The sequence below is a fragment of the Aegilops tauschii genome, chromosome 1 (genome assembly GCF_002575655.3).
Source record: "Aegilops tauschii subsp. strangulata cultivar AL8/78 chromosome 1, Aet v6.0, whole genome shotgun sequence".
NCBI lineage: Eukaryota > Viridiplantae > Streptophyta > Magnoliopsida > Poales > Poaceae > Aegilops > Aegilops tauschii.
This window is the reverse complement of record NC_053035.3, coordinates 367,736,060-367,754,053: the sequence shown is the minus strand read 5'-3', so window position 1 is coordinate 367,754,053 and position 17,994 is coordinate 367,736,060. Positions and strand designations below refer to the sequence as shown.

The 17,994-nt window shown below is 46.4% G+C and overlaps 1 protein-coding gene across 1 annotated transcript; it reads left to right on the top strand.

Annotated features, from left to right (window-relative positions):
* Positions 1–6,248: 6,248 nt before the first annotated feature.
* Positions 6,249–7,298, top strand: LOC109779265 (cold shock domain-containing protein 4). The gene has a single exon (XM_020337865.3). The coding sequence runs from the start codon at positions 6,320–6,322 to the stop codon at positions 7,013–7,015; it is 696 nt and encodes a 231-aa protein (XP_020193454.1). The 5' UTR covers positions 6,249–6,319; the 3' UTR covers positions 7,016–7,298.
* Positions 7,299–17,994: the final 10,696 nt, after the last annotated feature.

Here is a 17,994-nt window from a genome sequence, read left to right as displayed (position 1 = left end):
GAGAATGGCTCTCCGGCTGAGGAGAAGGGCAACTAATGGACTCAACCTGGCGCCTCCAATTCTATTCGAAAAAATAGTATATCCGATAAGTATGCGGATGAAACATCCGAACTGTGCAATAGGAAGTTGAACTTACCCATTCTATAGGGTTGTAACTCGCGTAGCCGTCCCTGTTCCTTAAATAGGCACACTCTTCTTCTTCTCCTTTGAAGAGATCGGCTAGTATTGTAGCCATGGCTACTTGATTATCCGGCCCTTGTCTTTTGTAGCGGGTTGTGTCGCTTGTCCCGTTATAACACCAGAGAGGGTGCATTCTTTGTTGAAGAGGTTGTACGCACCGAGCTATGACGGCGGCCATCACGTCAATCATGGTCAACTTACTGTAGGTTAGCAGCCGGACCATGGCAGCCAGGAGTAGCACTTCGGCACTTTCTTTTTGGGAGGGGCTCTTGGGCTGCCAGTTGAACCACTTCTTTAAAGGAGCATTTGAATATTCGAGCAACCCCACCCGAACTAGGTCAGATAGGGGGACGTCTTCGATATAAAACCATTCCGAGGTCCATTCTTTAGAATCCTTCTTCGGGATCCCGATGGGATACCCCGTTTCGGCTATACGCCATACCTCGGCTCCGCCTACTTAAAAAATTGACCCCCACGGGTATGGGGGGCGAGACAAAAATACTTCCTCCATAACTCGAAGTGGGCCTTGCAGCCCAAGAACATCTCGCAAAGGGCAACGAAGCCGAAGATGTGCAGTATGGATCCAAGGGTGAGGTGGTGGAGCTGGATCCCGTAAAACTCCAGCAAGCCTCGCAAAAAGGGGTGAATGGGGAAGCCTAGGTCTCGTAGAAGGAAAGGCATGAAACATACCCTCTCTTCCCTACTTGGAGCAGGGAAGTTCTCTACGAAGGCCTCGCCGTTCATGGAAATCAATCCAGCGCGATCAGGAACGAGATCTGCCGCAGGGAGATATCCTTGTGTTTGGAGATTGCTCATTTGAAGGTGTGAAACTGAGCAGCTCGCCCAGTTACCCGCGAGAGGGCCGTGAGGGCGTGAGGATGAACCTGGGGCGCCGGCCATTTGATCTGAGATTTCTTTGGGATGGTCTTGGTTTCTTGCTTGGGATGGATTAACCGCCCGTCGCGCTTCTGATCTATTAAATAGCTGCGCCTCTTGGTCCTGGAGGGGCGTTTCTGTAACAAAATGATGGACTGTTCGCCTTCTAAAGGGCGCACGCAAATCAAAGGATGTCTTTAATCCCTGATAAAATTACTACTGAGGGGCCCACTATCACTTGACGGATTAGGAGGTCATCGGCGATCGAACTACTGAAGCGGCCAAACAAGGAAAGGATGAAGAACTCGCCCCGCAAGCCGAAGACTTTGGGACGCGCAACGCGGCTGAAGATTACAAGCTCCGACGTTGGAGGCTAGTTCGGGGGCTACTGAGGGAGTCCTGGACTAGGGGGTCCTCGGGCTGCCGGCCTACTTCTTATGGGCCGGATAATAACCCACAAGTATAGGGGATCGCAATAGTTTTTGAGGGTAGAGTATTCAACCCAAATTTATTGATTCGACACAAGGGGAGCCAAAGAATATTCTCAAGCATTAACAGTTGAGTTGTTAATTCAACCACACCTGGATAACTTAGTATCTGCAGCAAAGTATTTAGTAGCAAAGTAGTATGATAGTAGTGGTAACGGTAACAAAGATAACAGTAGCAAAAGTAATATTTTTGGTGTTTTGTAGTGATTGTAACAGTAGCAACGAAAAAAGTAAATAAGCGGAGAACAATATGTGAAAAGCTCGTAGGCATTGGATCGGTGACGGAGAATTATGCCGGATGCGGTTCATCATGTAACAATCATAACATAGGGTGACACAGAACTAGCTCCAATTCATCAATGTAATGTAGGCATGTATTCCGAATATAGTCATACGTGCTTATGGAAAAGAACATGCATGACATCTTTTGTCCTACCCTCCCGTGGCAGCGGGGTCCTAATGGAAACTAAGGGATATTAAGGCCTCCTTTTAATAGAGTACTGGAACAAAGCATTAGCACATAGTGAATACATGAACTCCTCAAACTATGGTCATCACCGGGAGTGGTCCCGATTATTGTCGCTTCGGGGTTGCCGGATCATAACACATAGTAGGTGACTATAGACTTGCAAGATAGGATCAAGAACTCACATATATTCATGAAAACATAATAGGTTCAGATCTGAAATCATGGCACTTGGGCCCTAGTGACAAGCATTAAGCATAGCAAAGTCATAGCAACATCAATCTCAGAACATAGTGGATACTAGGGATCAAACCCTAACAAAACTAACTCAATTACATGATAGATCTCATCCAACCCATCACCGTCCAGCAAGCCTACGATGGAATTACTCATGCACGGCGGTGAGCATCATGAAATTGGTGATGGAGGATGGTTGATGATGACGACGACGACGAATCCCCCTCTCCGGAGCCCCGAACGGACTCCATATCAGCCCTCCCGAGAGGTTTTAGGGCTTGGCGGCGGCTCCGTATCGTAAAACGCGATGAATTCTTCTCTCTAATTTTTTTCTCCCCGAAAGCAAATATATAGAGTTGGAGTTGAGGTCGGAGGAGCTCCAGGGGGCCCACGAGGTAGGAGGCGCGCCCTAGAGGGGAGGGCGCGCCCCCACCCTCGTGAACAGGGTGTGGGCCCCCTGGTCTTCATCTTTTGCAAGGATTTTTTATTATTTCCAAATAGACGTTCCGTGGAGTTTTAGGTCATTCCGAGAACTTTTGTTTCTGCACATAAATAACACCATGGAAAGTCTGCTGAAAACAGCGTCAGTCCGGGTTAGTTCCATTCAAATCATGCAAGTTAGAGTCCAAAACAAGGGAAAAAGTGTTTGGAAAAGTAGATACGACGGAGACGTATCACCGGACAGGTGGGCCGCTGTATGACTACTACGAGACCGAACTACAAGGCGACTCCGTGTCCGGACAGGAAACCCTCGGAGTCTTGGTGTGTCTTCCAAGACAAGATAGAAGATTCGACATGTTTATTTCCCTTGTTGTAACCGACCATATGTAACCTTAATCCCCCAGGTGCTTATATAAACTAGAGGGTTTTAGTCCTTAGAGGCTAGGACAACAACCACCATCCTACTAGTCTAGGGTTTAGTTCATCTGATCTCGTGGTAGATTGACTCTGTAATCATCCTATACACATCAATATAATTAAGCAGGACATAGGGTTTTACCATTTAGAGAGGGCCCGAACCTGGGTAAACATTGTGTCCTTCGTCCCTTGTTCCCTATTGATCCAAGATCCACAGCTCGGGACCCCCTACCCGAGATCTGCCGGTTTTGACATCGACAAGCGGGGAGCGGTGACGCTAGGCAGCGGCGGGCGTCAGCGGCAGCAACAGCGGCCAAGCAGTAGCAGAAGCACTATGCGGGAGCAGCAGGGGGCGCGGCCTAGCGTGGGTTGCTACGGGCGCGTGCAGGGTGGCAGAAGCAGGGGGCGCGTGGCCAGGGCATGGCCCGGGGAGGCCTTCGGCGCGAGGGCGCGTGGCGAGCGCGTCCATAGCTGCAGCGACTGCGATCTCGCGGTGAGCTCGGGCGCGGGGGTTACGCGGTCGGACGGGAGCACAGGGGGGGTCAGGGGAGGAAGGGGAGCTCTTTGTGAGCACGATGGCGAGGTCGGGGAGGCCGGAGGGGATCAGAGACGAGCGGATCGATAGTGGGGGCCGGCGGCGGCCGGAGTTGAAGAAGAGGCCTGATCCAGCGATAGGGAGGCGCCCGACGCGAGCTGGGGGGCGTAGACGGCGCGGAGGAGAGCGGCGGGGCCCCTGGACAAGCCTCACGGCACGGGGTGGCCGGCGGCCACGAGGACGATGCGGTCTATGGTGACCACGGCGTGGATGTGTGTGAGAGAGAGCGAAGCGGCGCAAGGGAAGGGAAGATAGGGAGGATTAGGGTTCGTCCAGGGGTCAAGGGGAAGTCTTGTAGGCGCCGGGGGGGGTGCTCGATGGCCAGCACGTCGACAACCATGGCCAGGGCGGCCTGGATGGCTGCCACGCCCCTGTTCTGTGAACACGGGTAGGGGAAGACCTCCGCGTGGGCTGGGTCAGGCACGGTTGCACTAGAGCCCATGTGCACAGTGCCTGCCTTCTTTTTCTTTTCTTTTTATTTTATTTTTCTTCCACTGTTTTGCACTTTAATTTAGCTCCAAACGAATTTAGTTAAACCCAAAACTTAGCACATAAATACTAGCCTGGGTAATGGGATAGTACAATAAGTTTCAAATATTTAGAAATAGTTTAAATATTTGTTTATTTTAAAATGGTTAATTTAAATGTTGTTGGTCCTAGTTTTGATTATTTTTAATGCATTTTAATACTACCAAAAATGTTGGTTAATGCATGAAAATTTTCTAGTGAATATTTGCAACCTTACGAACATTTTTAATTTGCTATTTTATGAAATCGTAATTTGACTTCGCATTTGAATTTGAATTTAAGCTTGCTTGGAAAGAAAGTGAGAACTAGCAAAATAATTATGATGACATGACATCACTAGGCAGGAGATCACTGTATCTTAATTACAGCGGTGTCACACGGGGTCACCATGTGGCACTTTTGCTGGTACTCCCTCCTTTCCGGTTTATAGGGCTTATCTCAAAACTTTAGTTTTTCCATTTTATAAGGCTCAATTTGGTTGTTTCCCATCACATGTTCAGATTCCAAGGTGCATTAAATCATTGCATGCAAGTATTAAGAGAAAATTGACCAATGCATGCAATTTATACATGCATGCATTGCAATTAATGCATTGGTAAACATACTTTTTTGAGGAAAACAAGAGCATTAATGGGTGCTTTTGCAAACTACAAAAAGTATTCCACCACTCACCATCTACCTTGGTTGGTGAGATTTTTAAATTAAGCCTTATAAACCGGAAAGGAGGGAGTATTTCCGAAGCTCCCATCTTGGAAATGCTAGTGTGTCGGGAAGTGATGGCTATGGCTAATGACCTATACTCCTTATACGTATCCTTGCTTTATCATACCGTGAGACATTGATAAAAATGTTCTTAAATATAAGTTTTTTTTAGAAATTTCAATATGGATTAGATACGAAGTAAAATGAGTGAATCTACACTATAAAATATGTCTATATACATCCGTATGTAGTTCATATTGTAATATCTAAAAAAACTTATATTTAGGAACGGAGAGAGTATTTCTCACGCATGGGTGTGCGTCATGGTGCTATTATCAAGGAAGTTCACGCTCGATCAGAGGAGTTCAAAATCTGCAAGGTGAAATTTTGAAGCACATAGTTTATCTAAGTTCTTTTTAATCTCTTGATGTGGGCAAACATGTATAGTTTCTGTTAGAATAATCCGAGGTGCGTAGTTGATCTATCGAGGGCCAAGCAATTATACGAGACATGACACCGAGATTTGTTAACAAGGTTCACCATCATGACTATATCCCCAAGCTTAACTATAGACACTCCTCCTCACGACACCGCTACAACATCGCACCTCGCCCGTCCGGGCGCCGGCACATGCCACCGGCTCCCCCCTACGTGTCTTGCTATTATTTTGGCACATGTATATAAGATGCCTAGAATACAAATTGCTTGTTAGGATATGACTCCATATTCTATCTACATACCATACGACTCAGAGTCCAATTGTAATATATCTTTATACACAATATACGACACAAGTCTAACAACTTTTGCATCAACATGACATTATAACAATTCTTATGGACCTTGTTGATCAATGAAGCAACGCCGTTCCCTAATAGATGAAAAAGACAAGTTAACATAGAGGTCTCGCGTCGCACTACGCGTGGGAAATGGAGCACCCGGACATGAACGACTTGCAAGTGCCAAGCAGGCCTGCTCAGCTACGTGCCAAGTTCTCTGAGCAAGTGTACTGCTATAACCTCCGTCCAAAATTACGTGTCTTAAAATTTATCTAACACTAAAATATGTCTAGATATTATCCATATATAGACAAATCAAAAAGAAATAATTCAGGACGGAGGGAGTATTATACAAGCAAAGCCACTACGGTGATCCGTTTTTTTTGGCTAAAAAAAAGAAGGAGAAGGCAAAGCCACTATGGGCAGTGAAGCCAGTAGGCCCAGTTTAACTGTGTGGTTGGGCCACTGTTTGCCCCCGCCCCCCTGCAAAGCCACTGTGCAAGCCCAACTAAGAGGCCTATTTATATCGACCCCCACCTCCTCCCTCAGCATCCACACCGATCTAGGGTTTCCTGCTAGGGTTTTGGTCCTTCGTTTTCGGCGGCGCAAGATGGGGGAGAGGGTCAAGGGAACCGTGAAGTGGTTCAACGTCACCAAGGGGTTCGGCTTCATCTCCCCGGACGACGGCGGCGAGGACCTTTTCGTCCACCAGTCCGCCATCAAGTCCGACGGCTACCGCAGCCTCAACGAGAACGACGCCGTCGAGTTCGAGATAATCACCGGCGACGACGGACGCACCAAGGCCTCCGACGTCACCGCACCAGGAGGAGGGGCGCTCTCCGGCGGCTCCCGCCCTGGCGAAGGCGGTGGTGACCGCGGGGGCCGCGGCGGCTATGGAGGCGGCGGCGGTGGCTACGGCGGTGGCGGTGGCGGCTACGGAGGCGGTGGTGGCGGCTACGGCGGCGGTGGTGGCGGCTACGGTGGCGGTGGCTATGGAGGCGGCGGTGGCGGCGGCCGTGGGTGCTACAAGTGCGGCGAAGATGGCCACATCTCCAGGGACTGCCCCCAGGGCGGCGGTGGCGGCGGCGGCTACGGCGGTGGTGGCTACGGAGGTGGTGGCGGCGGCGGCCGTGAGTGCTACAAGTGCGGCGAGGAGGGCCACATCTCCAGGGACTGCCCCCAGGGCGGCGGCGGCGGCGGCTACGGAGGCGGTGGCGGCCGTGGCGGTGGCGGCGGCGGTGGCGGCTGCTTCTCCTGCGGCGAGTCCGGCCACTTCTCCCGCGAGTGCCCCAACAAGGCCCACTAGGCGGCACAGCTCTTCAGATCTGAGTGCCCCGTTTACCCTTGCTCCTTTACCTACCTCCTGATTCTGCAGCAAGTCATACCCTATACCTATCAGTACTAGTATTAGTCGCCGTAGCGTTTCCCCCTGCTGCTCGATGCGAGCTTGGTTCCAGAAGAATTGCTGGTGGTGTGTTCGTTAAGATCCAAGTTATTTTGCTGTCTCTCTGTGATGAGGACACAGATCTATCTATGTGTTGGATGGACTAAGTTATCGAAGTCAAGTTTGGTGTCTTGAGATTGATCTATGATCTTGCATGTCTATTGTTTATCTTACATATCTGCCATGCTTGAAAGTGTTGATTCTGATATTCTATTCTAGGTTAGTGGTGGATTATTTTGGAATCCTGTTCTCCCATTTCTATGCGATTCCATTGGCGTTTTGATAGCGGTATGATTCGCAAGTTTGATGCTTCACGTTCAACAGGTTCATGGTTCTAAATATTCAACAGGTCCATTCTTATATGTACCTGTGCCACTGTGCTGTTTAGTAGATTCTTCTCATGCCACTTGCTTGCAAAATGTAACCTAGCTTAATCTTTTTGCATCCGTGCTAAGCAAGCTCTGCTGTCAAGCCCTCCCATTATGCCCGCATTTCATTATAAGCTTAATCTGAATTCAGCAGTCTCTTAAGAAAGAAGGCACGGTAGCTTACTGATTAAGCCTAAAGCTCCGTTGCAGCTTAGTGGAGTAGTGTGCTTTGTCTTGGATGAACGGAATAGAATCATGTCGCTTCAGACTTAGGGATGCGAAGAATAAAAACCTAAATTTTGATCTCCTTCCAACATATGACTCTAGAACATATGATTGAATAAATCTTTGTGAGCTTACGACGACTTATCATCTGCGGCTTTTTAGCATTTTTCATAGGAAATTTAATAGCCACTCCCAAATGAAACCATGATATGAAGTACACATCAATTTTCCAGATCTCGTGCGTCCTTTGCAGGCAACGAGCAGGGGGAGGGACCCTGCCCCTGCAGTCGCACAGTACTTGGTAGTCTTTTAGTCCTAAATGGCAGTTTGTCGGGTCCCTGTTCGTGGCCGCCATAGGTGTTGCTGTCCTCGTCCTCTTCGATGCTGGCAACAACTTGTCTGCCACGTATATTAAGCGGCGATAGTGTAGGGATGGAGGCAACCAAATCCGTTTCTCCCAAGTTCCCTTTGTTTCCCTTTAGCTCCAACAAATTCCTTGTGGAATTTGGTCATCTTTATTCCATTTCTCTGGCGTTGTTGGTCTAGGTTTTCTCTCCAATCTACCTTGTGGTCTCTGCTGGTTAGTATGAATTGAAGATTGCTTCGAATTCCTTCCTTACGGCTTCGGTTCCTGCTTATGTTCCATACGTTTTTATGGTCGATTAGTTGCTAGGTCCAATCAATACTTGTCGATGCCCTCTCCAACCTCTTACTTGGGGCCCCGCACGGTGATTCTTGGCTGTGGTGGCCATTGTTTCAACCTGGTGGCTTTTTAGGAGCCACTCCGTGGTACTCCCTCTGTAAACTAATATAAGAGTGTTTAGATAACTAAAATAGTAATCTAAATGCTCTTATATTAGTTTTATATTAGTTTACGGAGGGAGTAGGTTTTAGGGCGCATTTCTCACGGTCGGAGCTTGGTCGTTGAAGATCGTAGTAGGACGAGAGGGGTGGTGTTGGTGAATGAACTATTAGCTACCACAACCTAGATGACTTTCTGAATTATAATTCTTAACAATTTTAATATTACCTAGCGATGCCTAGAACATCCTACACATGCAAGTCTCACAAAGAGTAAAGCGATGAAGCAAAACTTGATAGTAAGGTAAAGGGAGTGAGTTTAGGAGATGGCAAACTCAGGGAGGTTCCATGACATGTTTCCGGAAATTGGCGATGGCTCCTAGGTGCATATGCACCCATTGTCTAAATACACATTTTGAAAAGTAGAAAATTCCAAACAAAAATCCCGCGTGTATATCCGGGACATTCTATGTGCATGCACAAAGTTTTTGGTGGAAAACGAGGTTTTCTGTGGCTTGTGTAAAAAAGACAATTTCTGATGCTTCATTACAACTATTCATTTTGCATTTCTTTATCTTTTCTACACAAACCACAAAAAACGTCGTTTTTCACCGAAACTTTGTGCATGCACATAGAATGTCCGAATATACCTGCGGGATTTTTGTTTTGAATTTTTTAACTTTCCAAAATGTGTATTTAGACAATAGGTGCATATACACCTAGGAGCCAAAACACCGCGTCCGTTTCCGGAAATTGAATCAAGTGTGAGTTAATCTTTCAAATAAAATAGTGATTGACAGAGTTCTCTAGTTACTATCACCAAGTTACTGGAACTTCGTGATGAACTATAATATGCAAGGGATGACGAAAACAATTCCCGAGCTCTTCGTGATGCTGAAATCAACGAAGGTAGAAATCAAGAAAAGCATCAAATGTTGATGGTTGACAAGACCACTAGTTTCAAGTAAAAGGGCAAGGAAAAGAAAGGGAACTTCAAGAAGAATGGCAAGCAAGTTGCCACTCCCATGAAAAAGCCCAAAGCTAGACCCAAGCCTAAAACTGAGTGCTTCTACTGCGAAGGAAATTGTCACTGGAAGCAGAACTGCCCCAAATACTTTGCGGATAAGAAGGATGGCAAAGTGAACAAAAGGATATATGATATACATGTTATTGATGTGTACTTTACTAGTGTTCATAGTAGCCCCTGGGTATTTGATACTGGTTCAGTTGCTATGATTAGTAACTCGAAACATGAGTTACAAAATGAACAAAGACTAGTTGAGTGCAAGGTGACGATGTATGTTGGAAGTGATTCCAAGGTTAATAAGATCACCATCGCACACTCCCTTTACCTTCAGGATTAGTGCTGAAGCTAAAATAAATTTTATTTAGTGTTTGCGTTGAGCATAATATGATTGGATCATGTTTATTGCAATACAGTTATTCATTTAAGTCAAAAAATAATTGTTATTCTGTTTACATGAATAAAACCTTCTGTGGTCATACACCCAAAGTGAATGGTTTATTGAATCTCGATCGTGGTGATACACATATTCATAATATTGGTGCCAAAAGATGCAAAGTTGATAATGATAGTGCAACATATTTGTGGCACTGCCGTTTAGGTCATATTGGTGTAAAGCGCATGAAGAAACTCCATGCTGATGGGCTTTTGGAATCACTTGATTATGAATCACTTGATGCTTGCAAACCATGCCTCATGGGCAAGATGACCAAGACTCCGTTCTCTGGAACAATGGAGAGAGCAACTGACCTATTGGAAATAATACATACTGATGTATGCGATCCGATGAGTGTTGAGGCTCACGGCGGGTATCATTATTTTCTGACCTTCAGAGATGATTTGAGCAGATATGGGTATATCTACTTAATGAAACACAAGTCTGAAATATTTGAAAAGTTCAAAGACTTTCATAGTGAAGTGGAAAATCATCGTAACCAGAAAATAAAGTTTCTACAATCTGATCGCGGAGGTGAATATTTGAGTTATGAGTTTGGTCTTCATTTGAAACAATGTAGAATAGTTTCACAACTCACGCCACCTGGAACACCACAGTGTAATGGTGTGTCCGAACGTCGTAATCGTACTTTATTGGATATGGTGCGATCTATGATGTCTCTTACCGATTTACCATTATCATTTTAGGGTTATGCATTAGAGACAGCTGTATTCACGTTAAATATGGCATCATCTAAATCCGTTGAGACGACACCATATGAACTGTGGTTTAGCAAGAAACCTAAGCTGTCGTTTCTTAAAGTTTAGGGGTTGTGATGCTTATGTGAAAAAGCTTCGACCTGATAAGCTCGAACCCAAATCGGAGAAATGCGTCTTCATAGGATACCCAAAGGAAACTGTTGGGTACACCTTCTATCACAGATCCGAAGGCAAGATATTCCTTGCTAAGAATGGATCCTTTCTAGAGAAGGAGTTTCTCTCGAAAGAAGTGAGTGGGAGGAAAGTAAAACTTGATGAGGTAATTGTACCTTCTCCCAAATTGGAAAGTAGTTCATCACAGAAATCAGTTCCAGTGATGCCTACACCAATTAGTGAGGAAGTTAATGATGATGATCATGAAACTTCAGATCAAGTTACTACCGAACCTCTTAGGTCAAACCGAATATGTTCCGCACCAGAGTTATACGGTAATCCTATTCTGGGAATCATGTTACTAGACCATGACGAACCTACGAACTATGAGGAAGCGATGATGAGCCCAGATTCCGCGAAATGGTTTGAGGCCATGAAATCTGAGATGGGATCCATGTATGAGAACAAAGTATGGACTTTGATTGACTTGCCCGATGATCAGTGAGCCATTGATAATAAATGGATCTTCAAGAGGAAGACGGACGCTGATAGTAGTGTTACTTTCTACAAAGCTCGAATTGTCGCAAAAGGTTTTCGACAAGTTCAAGGTGTTGACTATGATGAGATTTTCTCACTTGTATCGATCCTTAGAGTCTGTCTGAATCATGTTAGCAATTGCCGTATTTTATAAAATTTGGCAAATGGATATCAAAACGGCATTCCTTAATGGATATCTCAAAGAAGAGTTGTATATGATGCAACCAGAAGGTTTTGTCGATCCTAAAGGTGCTAACAAAGTCTGCAAGCTCCAGCGGTCCATTTATGGACTGGTGCAAGCCTCTTAGAGTTGGAATATACGCTTTGATAGTGTGATCAAAGCATATGGTTTTATACAGACTTGTGGTGAAGCTTGTATTTACAAGAAAGTGAGTGGGAGCACTACAGCCTTTCTGATAAGCATATGTGAATGACACATTGTTGATCAGAAATGATGTAGAATTTTCTGGAAAGCATAAAGGAGTGTTTGAAAGGAGTTTTTCAAAGAAAGACCTCGGTAAAGCTGCTTACAGATTGAGCATCAAGATCTATAGAGATAGATCAAGACGCTTGATAAGATTTTTCAATGAATACATACCCTGACAAGATTTTGAAGTAGTTCAAAATGGAACAGTCAAAGAAGGAGTTCTTGCCTGTGTTCAAGGTGTGAAGTTGAGTAAGACTCAAAACCCGACCACAGCAGAAAATAGAAAGAGAATGAAAAGTCATTCCCTATGCCTCAGTCATAGGTTCTATAAAGTATGCCATGGTGTACCAGACCTATTGCATACCCTGCCTTGAGTTTGGCAAGGGAGTACAATAGTGATCTAGGAGTAGATAACTGGACATTGGTCAAAATTATCCTTAAAGGATTCAGGAAATATTTCTCAGTTATGGAGGTGATAAAGAGTTCATCGTAAAGAGTTATCTCGATGCTAGCGTTGACACCGATCTGGATGACTCTGAGTCTCGATCTAGATACATATTGAAAGTGGGAGCATTTAGCTAGAGTAGCTCCGTGCAGAGCATTGTAGACATAGAAATTTGCAAAATACATACGGATCTGAATGTGGCAGACGCATCGACTAAACCTCTCTCACAAGCAAAACATGATCACACCTTAATACTCTTTGGGTGTTAATCACATGGCGATGTGAACTAGATTATTGACTCTAGTAAACCCTTTGGGTATTGGTCACATGACGATGTGAACTATTGGTGTTAAATCACATGGCGATGTGAACTAGATTATTGACTCTAGTAAACCCTTTGGGTATTGGTCACATGACGATGTGAACTATTGGTGTTAAATCACATGGCGATGTGAACTAGATTATTGACTCTAGTGCAAGTGGGAGACTAAAGAAAGTATGCCCTAGAGGCAATAATAAAGTTGTTATTTATATTTCCTTATATCATGATAAATGTTTATTATTCATGCTAGAATTGTATTAACCGGAAACTTAGTACATGTGTGAATACATAGACAAACAGAGTGTCCCTGGTATGCCTCTACTTGACTAGCTTGTTTATCAAAGATGGTTATGTTTCCTAGCCATAAACATGTGTTGTCATTTGATGAACGGGATCACATCATTAGAGAATGATGTGATGGACAAGACCCATCCGTTAGCTTAGCATTATGATCATTGAGTTTTATTGCTATTGCTTTCTTCATGACTTATACATGTTCCTCTGACTATGAGATTATGCACCTCCCGAATACCGGAGGAACACCTTGTGTGCTATCAAACGTCACAACGTAACTGAGTGATTATAAAGATGCTCTACAAGTGTCTCCGAAGGTGTTTGTTGGGTTGGCATAGATCAAGATTAGGATTTGTCACTCCGTGAATCGGAGAGGTATCTCTGGGCCCTCTCGGTAATGCACATCACTATAAGCCTTGCAAGCAATGTGACTAATGAGTTAGTTGCGGGATGATGCATTATGGAATGAGTAAAGAGACTTGCCGGTAACGAGATTGAACTAGGTATAGTGATACCGACGATCGAATCTCGGGCAAGTAACATACCGATGACAAAGGGAACAACGTATGTTGTTATGCGGTTTTACCGATAAAGATCTTCTTAGAATATGTAGGAACCAATACGAGCATCCAGGTTCCGCTATTGGTTATTGACTGGAGATGAGTCTCGGTCATGTCTACATAGTTCTCGAACCCGTAGGGTCCGCACGCTTAACGTTCGATGACGATCGGTATTATGAGTTTATGTGTTTTGATGTACCGAAGGTAGTTTGGAGTCCCGGATGTGATCACGGACATGACGAGGAGTCTCGAAATGGTCGAGACATGAAGATTGATATATTGGAAGGTTATGTTTGGACACCGGAAAGGTTTCGGATAGGTTCGGACATTTTCCGGAGTACCGGGGGGTTACCGGAACCCCCCGGGGGTTTAATGGGCCTTCATGGGCCATAGTGGAAGAGAGGAGGAGGCGTCCAAGTGGAGGGGCGCGTCCCCCAAGCCCAATCCAAATTGGGGAGGGGGGGGGGGCCTTTCCTTCTCTCCCTCTTCCCCTTCCTTCGCCCTCCTAGTTGGACTAGGAAAGGGAGGAACCTACTCCTAGTAGGAATAGGATCCCCCCCTTGGGGCACGCCCCATGAGGCCGGCCGCCCCCCTCAACCACTCCTTTATATATGGGGGAGGGGGGCACCCCATAGACACACAAGTTGATTTCTTAGCCGTGTGCGGTGCCCCCCTCCACAGATTTCCACCTCGGTCATATTGTCGTAGTGCTTAGGCGAAGCCCTGCGTCGGTAACTTCATCATCACCGTTAACACGCCGTCGTGCTGACGAAACTCTCCCTTGACCTCAGCTGGATCTAGAGTTCGTGGGATGTCACCGAGCTGAATGTGTGCAGATTGCGGAGGTGCCGTGCGTTCAGTACTTGATCGGTTGGATCGCGAAGACGTTCGACTACATCAACCGCGTTACTAAACGCTTCCGCTTCCGGTCTACGAGGGTACGTGGACACACTCTCCCCGCTCGTTGCTATGCTTCTCCTAGATAGATCTTGCGTGATTGTAGGAATTTTTTTGAAATACGACGTTCCCCAACAGGTCTGTCCCCTTCTTGGCCCATTAGGCCCATGTAGTTGCCGGGGGGATGCCTGGAACCCCTTCCGGTGACCCGATATGTACCCGGTACCCTCGGAACACTTCCGGTGTCCGAATACCATCGTCCTATATATCAGTCTTTACCTCTCGACCATTTAGAGACTCCTCGTTATGTCCGTGATCTCATCCGGGACTCCGAACAACATTCGGTCACCAAATCACATAACTCATATAATACAAAATCGTCATCAAACGTTAAGCGTGCGGACCCTACGGGTTCAAGAACTATGTAGACATGACCAAGACACCTCTCCGGTCAATAACCAATAGCGGAACCTGGATGCTCATATTGGCTCCTACATATTCTACGAAGATCTTTATCGGTCGAGCCGTTATGACAACATACGTAATTCCTTTGTCTATCGGTATGTTACTTGCCCGAGATCCGATCATCGGTATCTTCATACCTGGTTCAATCTCGTTACCGGCAAGTCTCTTTACTCATTCCGTAATACATCAGCCTGCAACTAACTCATTAGTCACTTTGCTTGCAAGGCTTCTTATGATGTGTATTACCGAGAGGGCCCAGAGATACCTCTCCGATACTCGAAGTGACAAATCCTAATCTCACCCAGTTACGTCGTGACGTTTGATAGCACACAATGCATTCCTCCGGTATCCGGGAGTTGCATAATCTCATAGTCGAAGGAATATGTATTTGACATGAAGAAAGCAATAGCAATAAAACTGAACGATCAATATGCTAAGCTAACGGATGGGTCTTGTTCATCACATCATTCTCCTAATGATGTGATCCCGCTCATCAAATGACAACACATGTCTATGGTTAGGAAACTTAACCATCTTTGATTAACGAGCTAGTCTAGTAGAGGCTTACTAGGGACATGGTGTTTTGTCTATGTATCCACACATGTATCAAGTTTCCGGTTAATACAATTCTAGCATGAATAATAAACATTTATCATGATATAAGGAAATATAAAATAACAACTTTATTATTGCCTCTAGGGCATATTTCCTTCACCGTCAACACCAACTTTCTCCCCCTCTATGCAGCATGTAACCTCTCTATTCCGCTGCAATTCTCTACTTAAACATGGTGCTCAACAATATATATTATTATCCAATGATACGTGGTCATCCTATGATGTTTGAGTAGATCTGTTTTGTCCTATGGGTTGATAGATGATAATGATTGGTTTGAGTTGTATATTTTTTTGGTGCTATCCTACGGTGCCCTCCGTGTCGCGCAAACGTGAGGGATCCCCGTTGTAGGGTGTTCCAATACGTTCATGATTCACTCATGGTGGGTGGCGTGAGTGACAGAAGCACATACCCAAGTAAGGGAGTTGTTACGTATGGGATAAAGAGGACTTGATACTTAATGCTATGGTTGGGTTTTACCTTAATGATCTTTGGTAGTTGCGGATAATTAAGCTACATTGATCCCTCGTTAATGATGCCACGTCACCTCGATTATTGTTGATAAACTCACGTTGATTCGAAGCCGATTCAAATTCGAATTCAAAATCAAGTCAAACGGTAAAGTTTTTCAAATATTAGGACTAAAATGTTCGGGTTGTGCCAAATAATGCATAGGTAATTATGGTGGAGAACCCACAGCTTTATGAAATGGTTAAATACTCTAAAAATGAATAAAACCATAGCAAAACAATTATTTAAATGATTTAAATATTAAAAATATATTAAATTAGTTTATTTGACCACCAAACTTTTTATGGTAGAGGGTTGTTCTGAAACCTTATTTTAGTAACTATGATTATATTTTATAAAACTATAAATAAAAGAGGAACTAAAATTAAAACAGAAAAGAAAAAAAAGAAAAAAAGAAAATAACAAAACAGAAAGCAAAACTAAAAGAAAAGGACCCCCTGGCAAACTGGGCCAGACGGCCCAGCCGGCCAGCCCACCAACCGGCCCAATCCCCTCCATATCCCTACCAGGGGGAAACCCTAACCCCCATGACCGCACACCCCCCCACTCCCCACGTCTCTACTCTCCCCCTCCCGATCCGATCTGGATCGGGGACGAAACCACTCCCCCCCACTGCTCGCTCTCCCTCCCTGATCCAGATCAGGATCGGGGGCGCTCGACCTCGCGCCTCGCCGGCTCGCCGGAGACGCCCCGTCGCCCCTCCTGCCGCCTTGACCCGTCGCATGCCTCCCCAACCTTCCCCCTACCGGTCTCCAACGAGCCTCGCCGCTCCCTGGACGTCGACGTCGCCGCTACCGGAGCCCCGCCGTTCGCTGGACCTCCCCGCCGGACTGCACGCCGTCCTCTCCATCGTCGACTCGTCCCCGTCATCGCTCGCTGTCGTCCCCGTCCACCTCCCCGAGCTCGCTGCCATTTTCCCTGCAAAGTTGGTGAGGCCCGGCCTCCCCCTCTGCCCTTCGCCCTTGCGCGCCGTTAGCCGTGACCACGATGCCTGACCCGGCCTCCGCCTTCCCTCGCGACACCGCACCCTGACCCTGCACGCCGCGTCCGTTCGCCCGCTGCCTCCCGCTCACTGCTGCTGCGGTCCGAGCTCCGCGCCGTCCGTCGCCCGCCTTGCCGCAGCACGCACGCGCGCCGCCCTGCTCCCCTCGCTGCCGCGACCTCGCAGGCCTCGCCGCGGCTCCGCTGCCCGTCCCCTACTGCCGGCCCAAGCCCGTGGCCTCGCCCTGCCGCTGCCCCCTCCCCTGCGGCTGCGACCGCTCGTCGACGTGGCCGCCGGCGCCCCGCTGCCGCCCTGTTTGCCTCGCCCCGTCGTGCGCCCGGGTCCAGTCACCCAGCGCCCGTCCCAGCCCGCTTCTGGCCGACTGCGCCCCCCCCCCCCCCCGCCGTGGCCATTGGCGCGCGAAGCGCCCAACCGGGTGGGCCCCCGTGGCCAGCGCCCGTTCGGGCTTCACCCGCCAACGCCCCGCCCCGCTATGGCCTCTGTGCCACTGGACAACGGGGCCCACGCCCCTTAGAAAAAAAGGAATTAAAAAATATAAATAGAAATGTCAATTAATTAATTAAAGAATTAATTAACTTAATTAATAATGTTTAGATTAACCTAATCTTTAGGTAAACTAATTAACTCTGTTTAATTAACCTGCTAATTAATCAGCCCATGACATGCAGACCCCACACGTCAGTTTGACCCAGTCAACACCCCTGTTGACTACTGACGTCATGCTGATGCAATAATGTTATTTTCGAATTAATTTAATAATAATAATTTAGAAAGTGATTTAGAACTTTAAAAATTAATAGAAAATAAACCGTAGCTCAGATGAAAATGTTTTCTACATGAAAGTTGCTCAGAACGACACGAATCCGGATACGCAGCCCGTTCGTCCGCCACATATCCCTAGCATAGCAAACACGCAACTTTCCTCCTTCGGTTCATTTGTCCGAAAACACGAAACACAGGGGATGCTTTCCCGGATGTTCCCCCCCTTCGCCGATATCACTTCCTACCGCGTTAGGGCA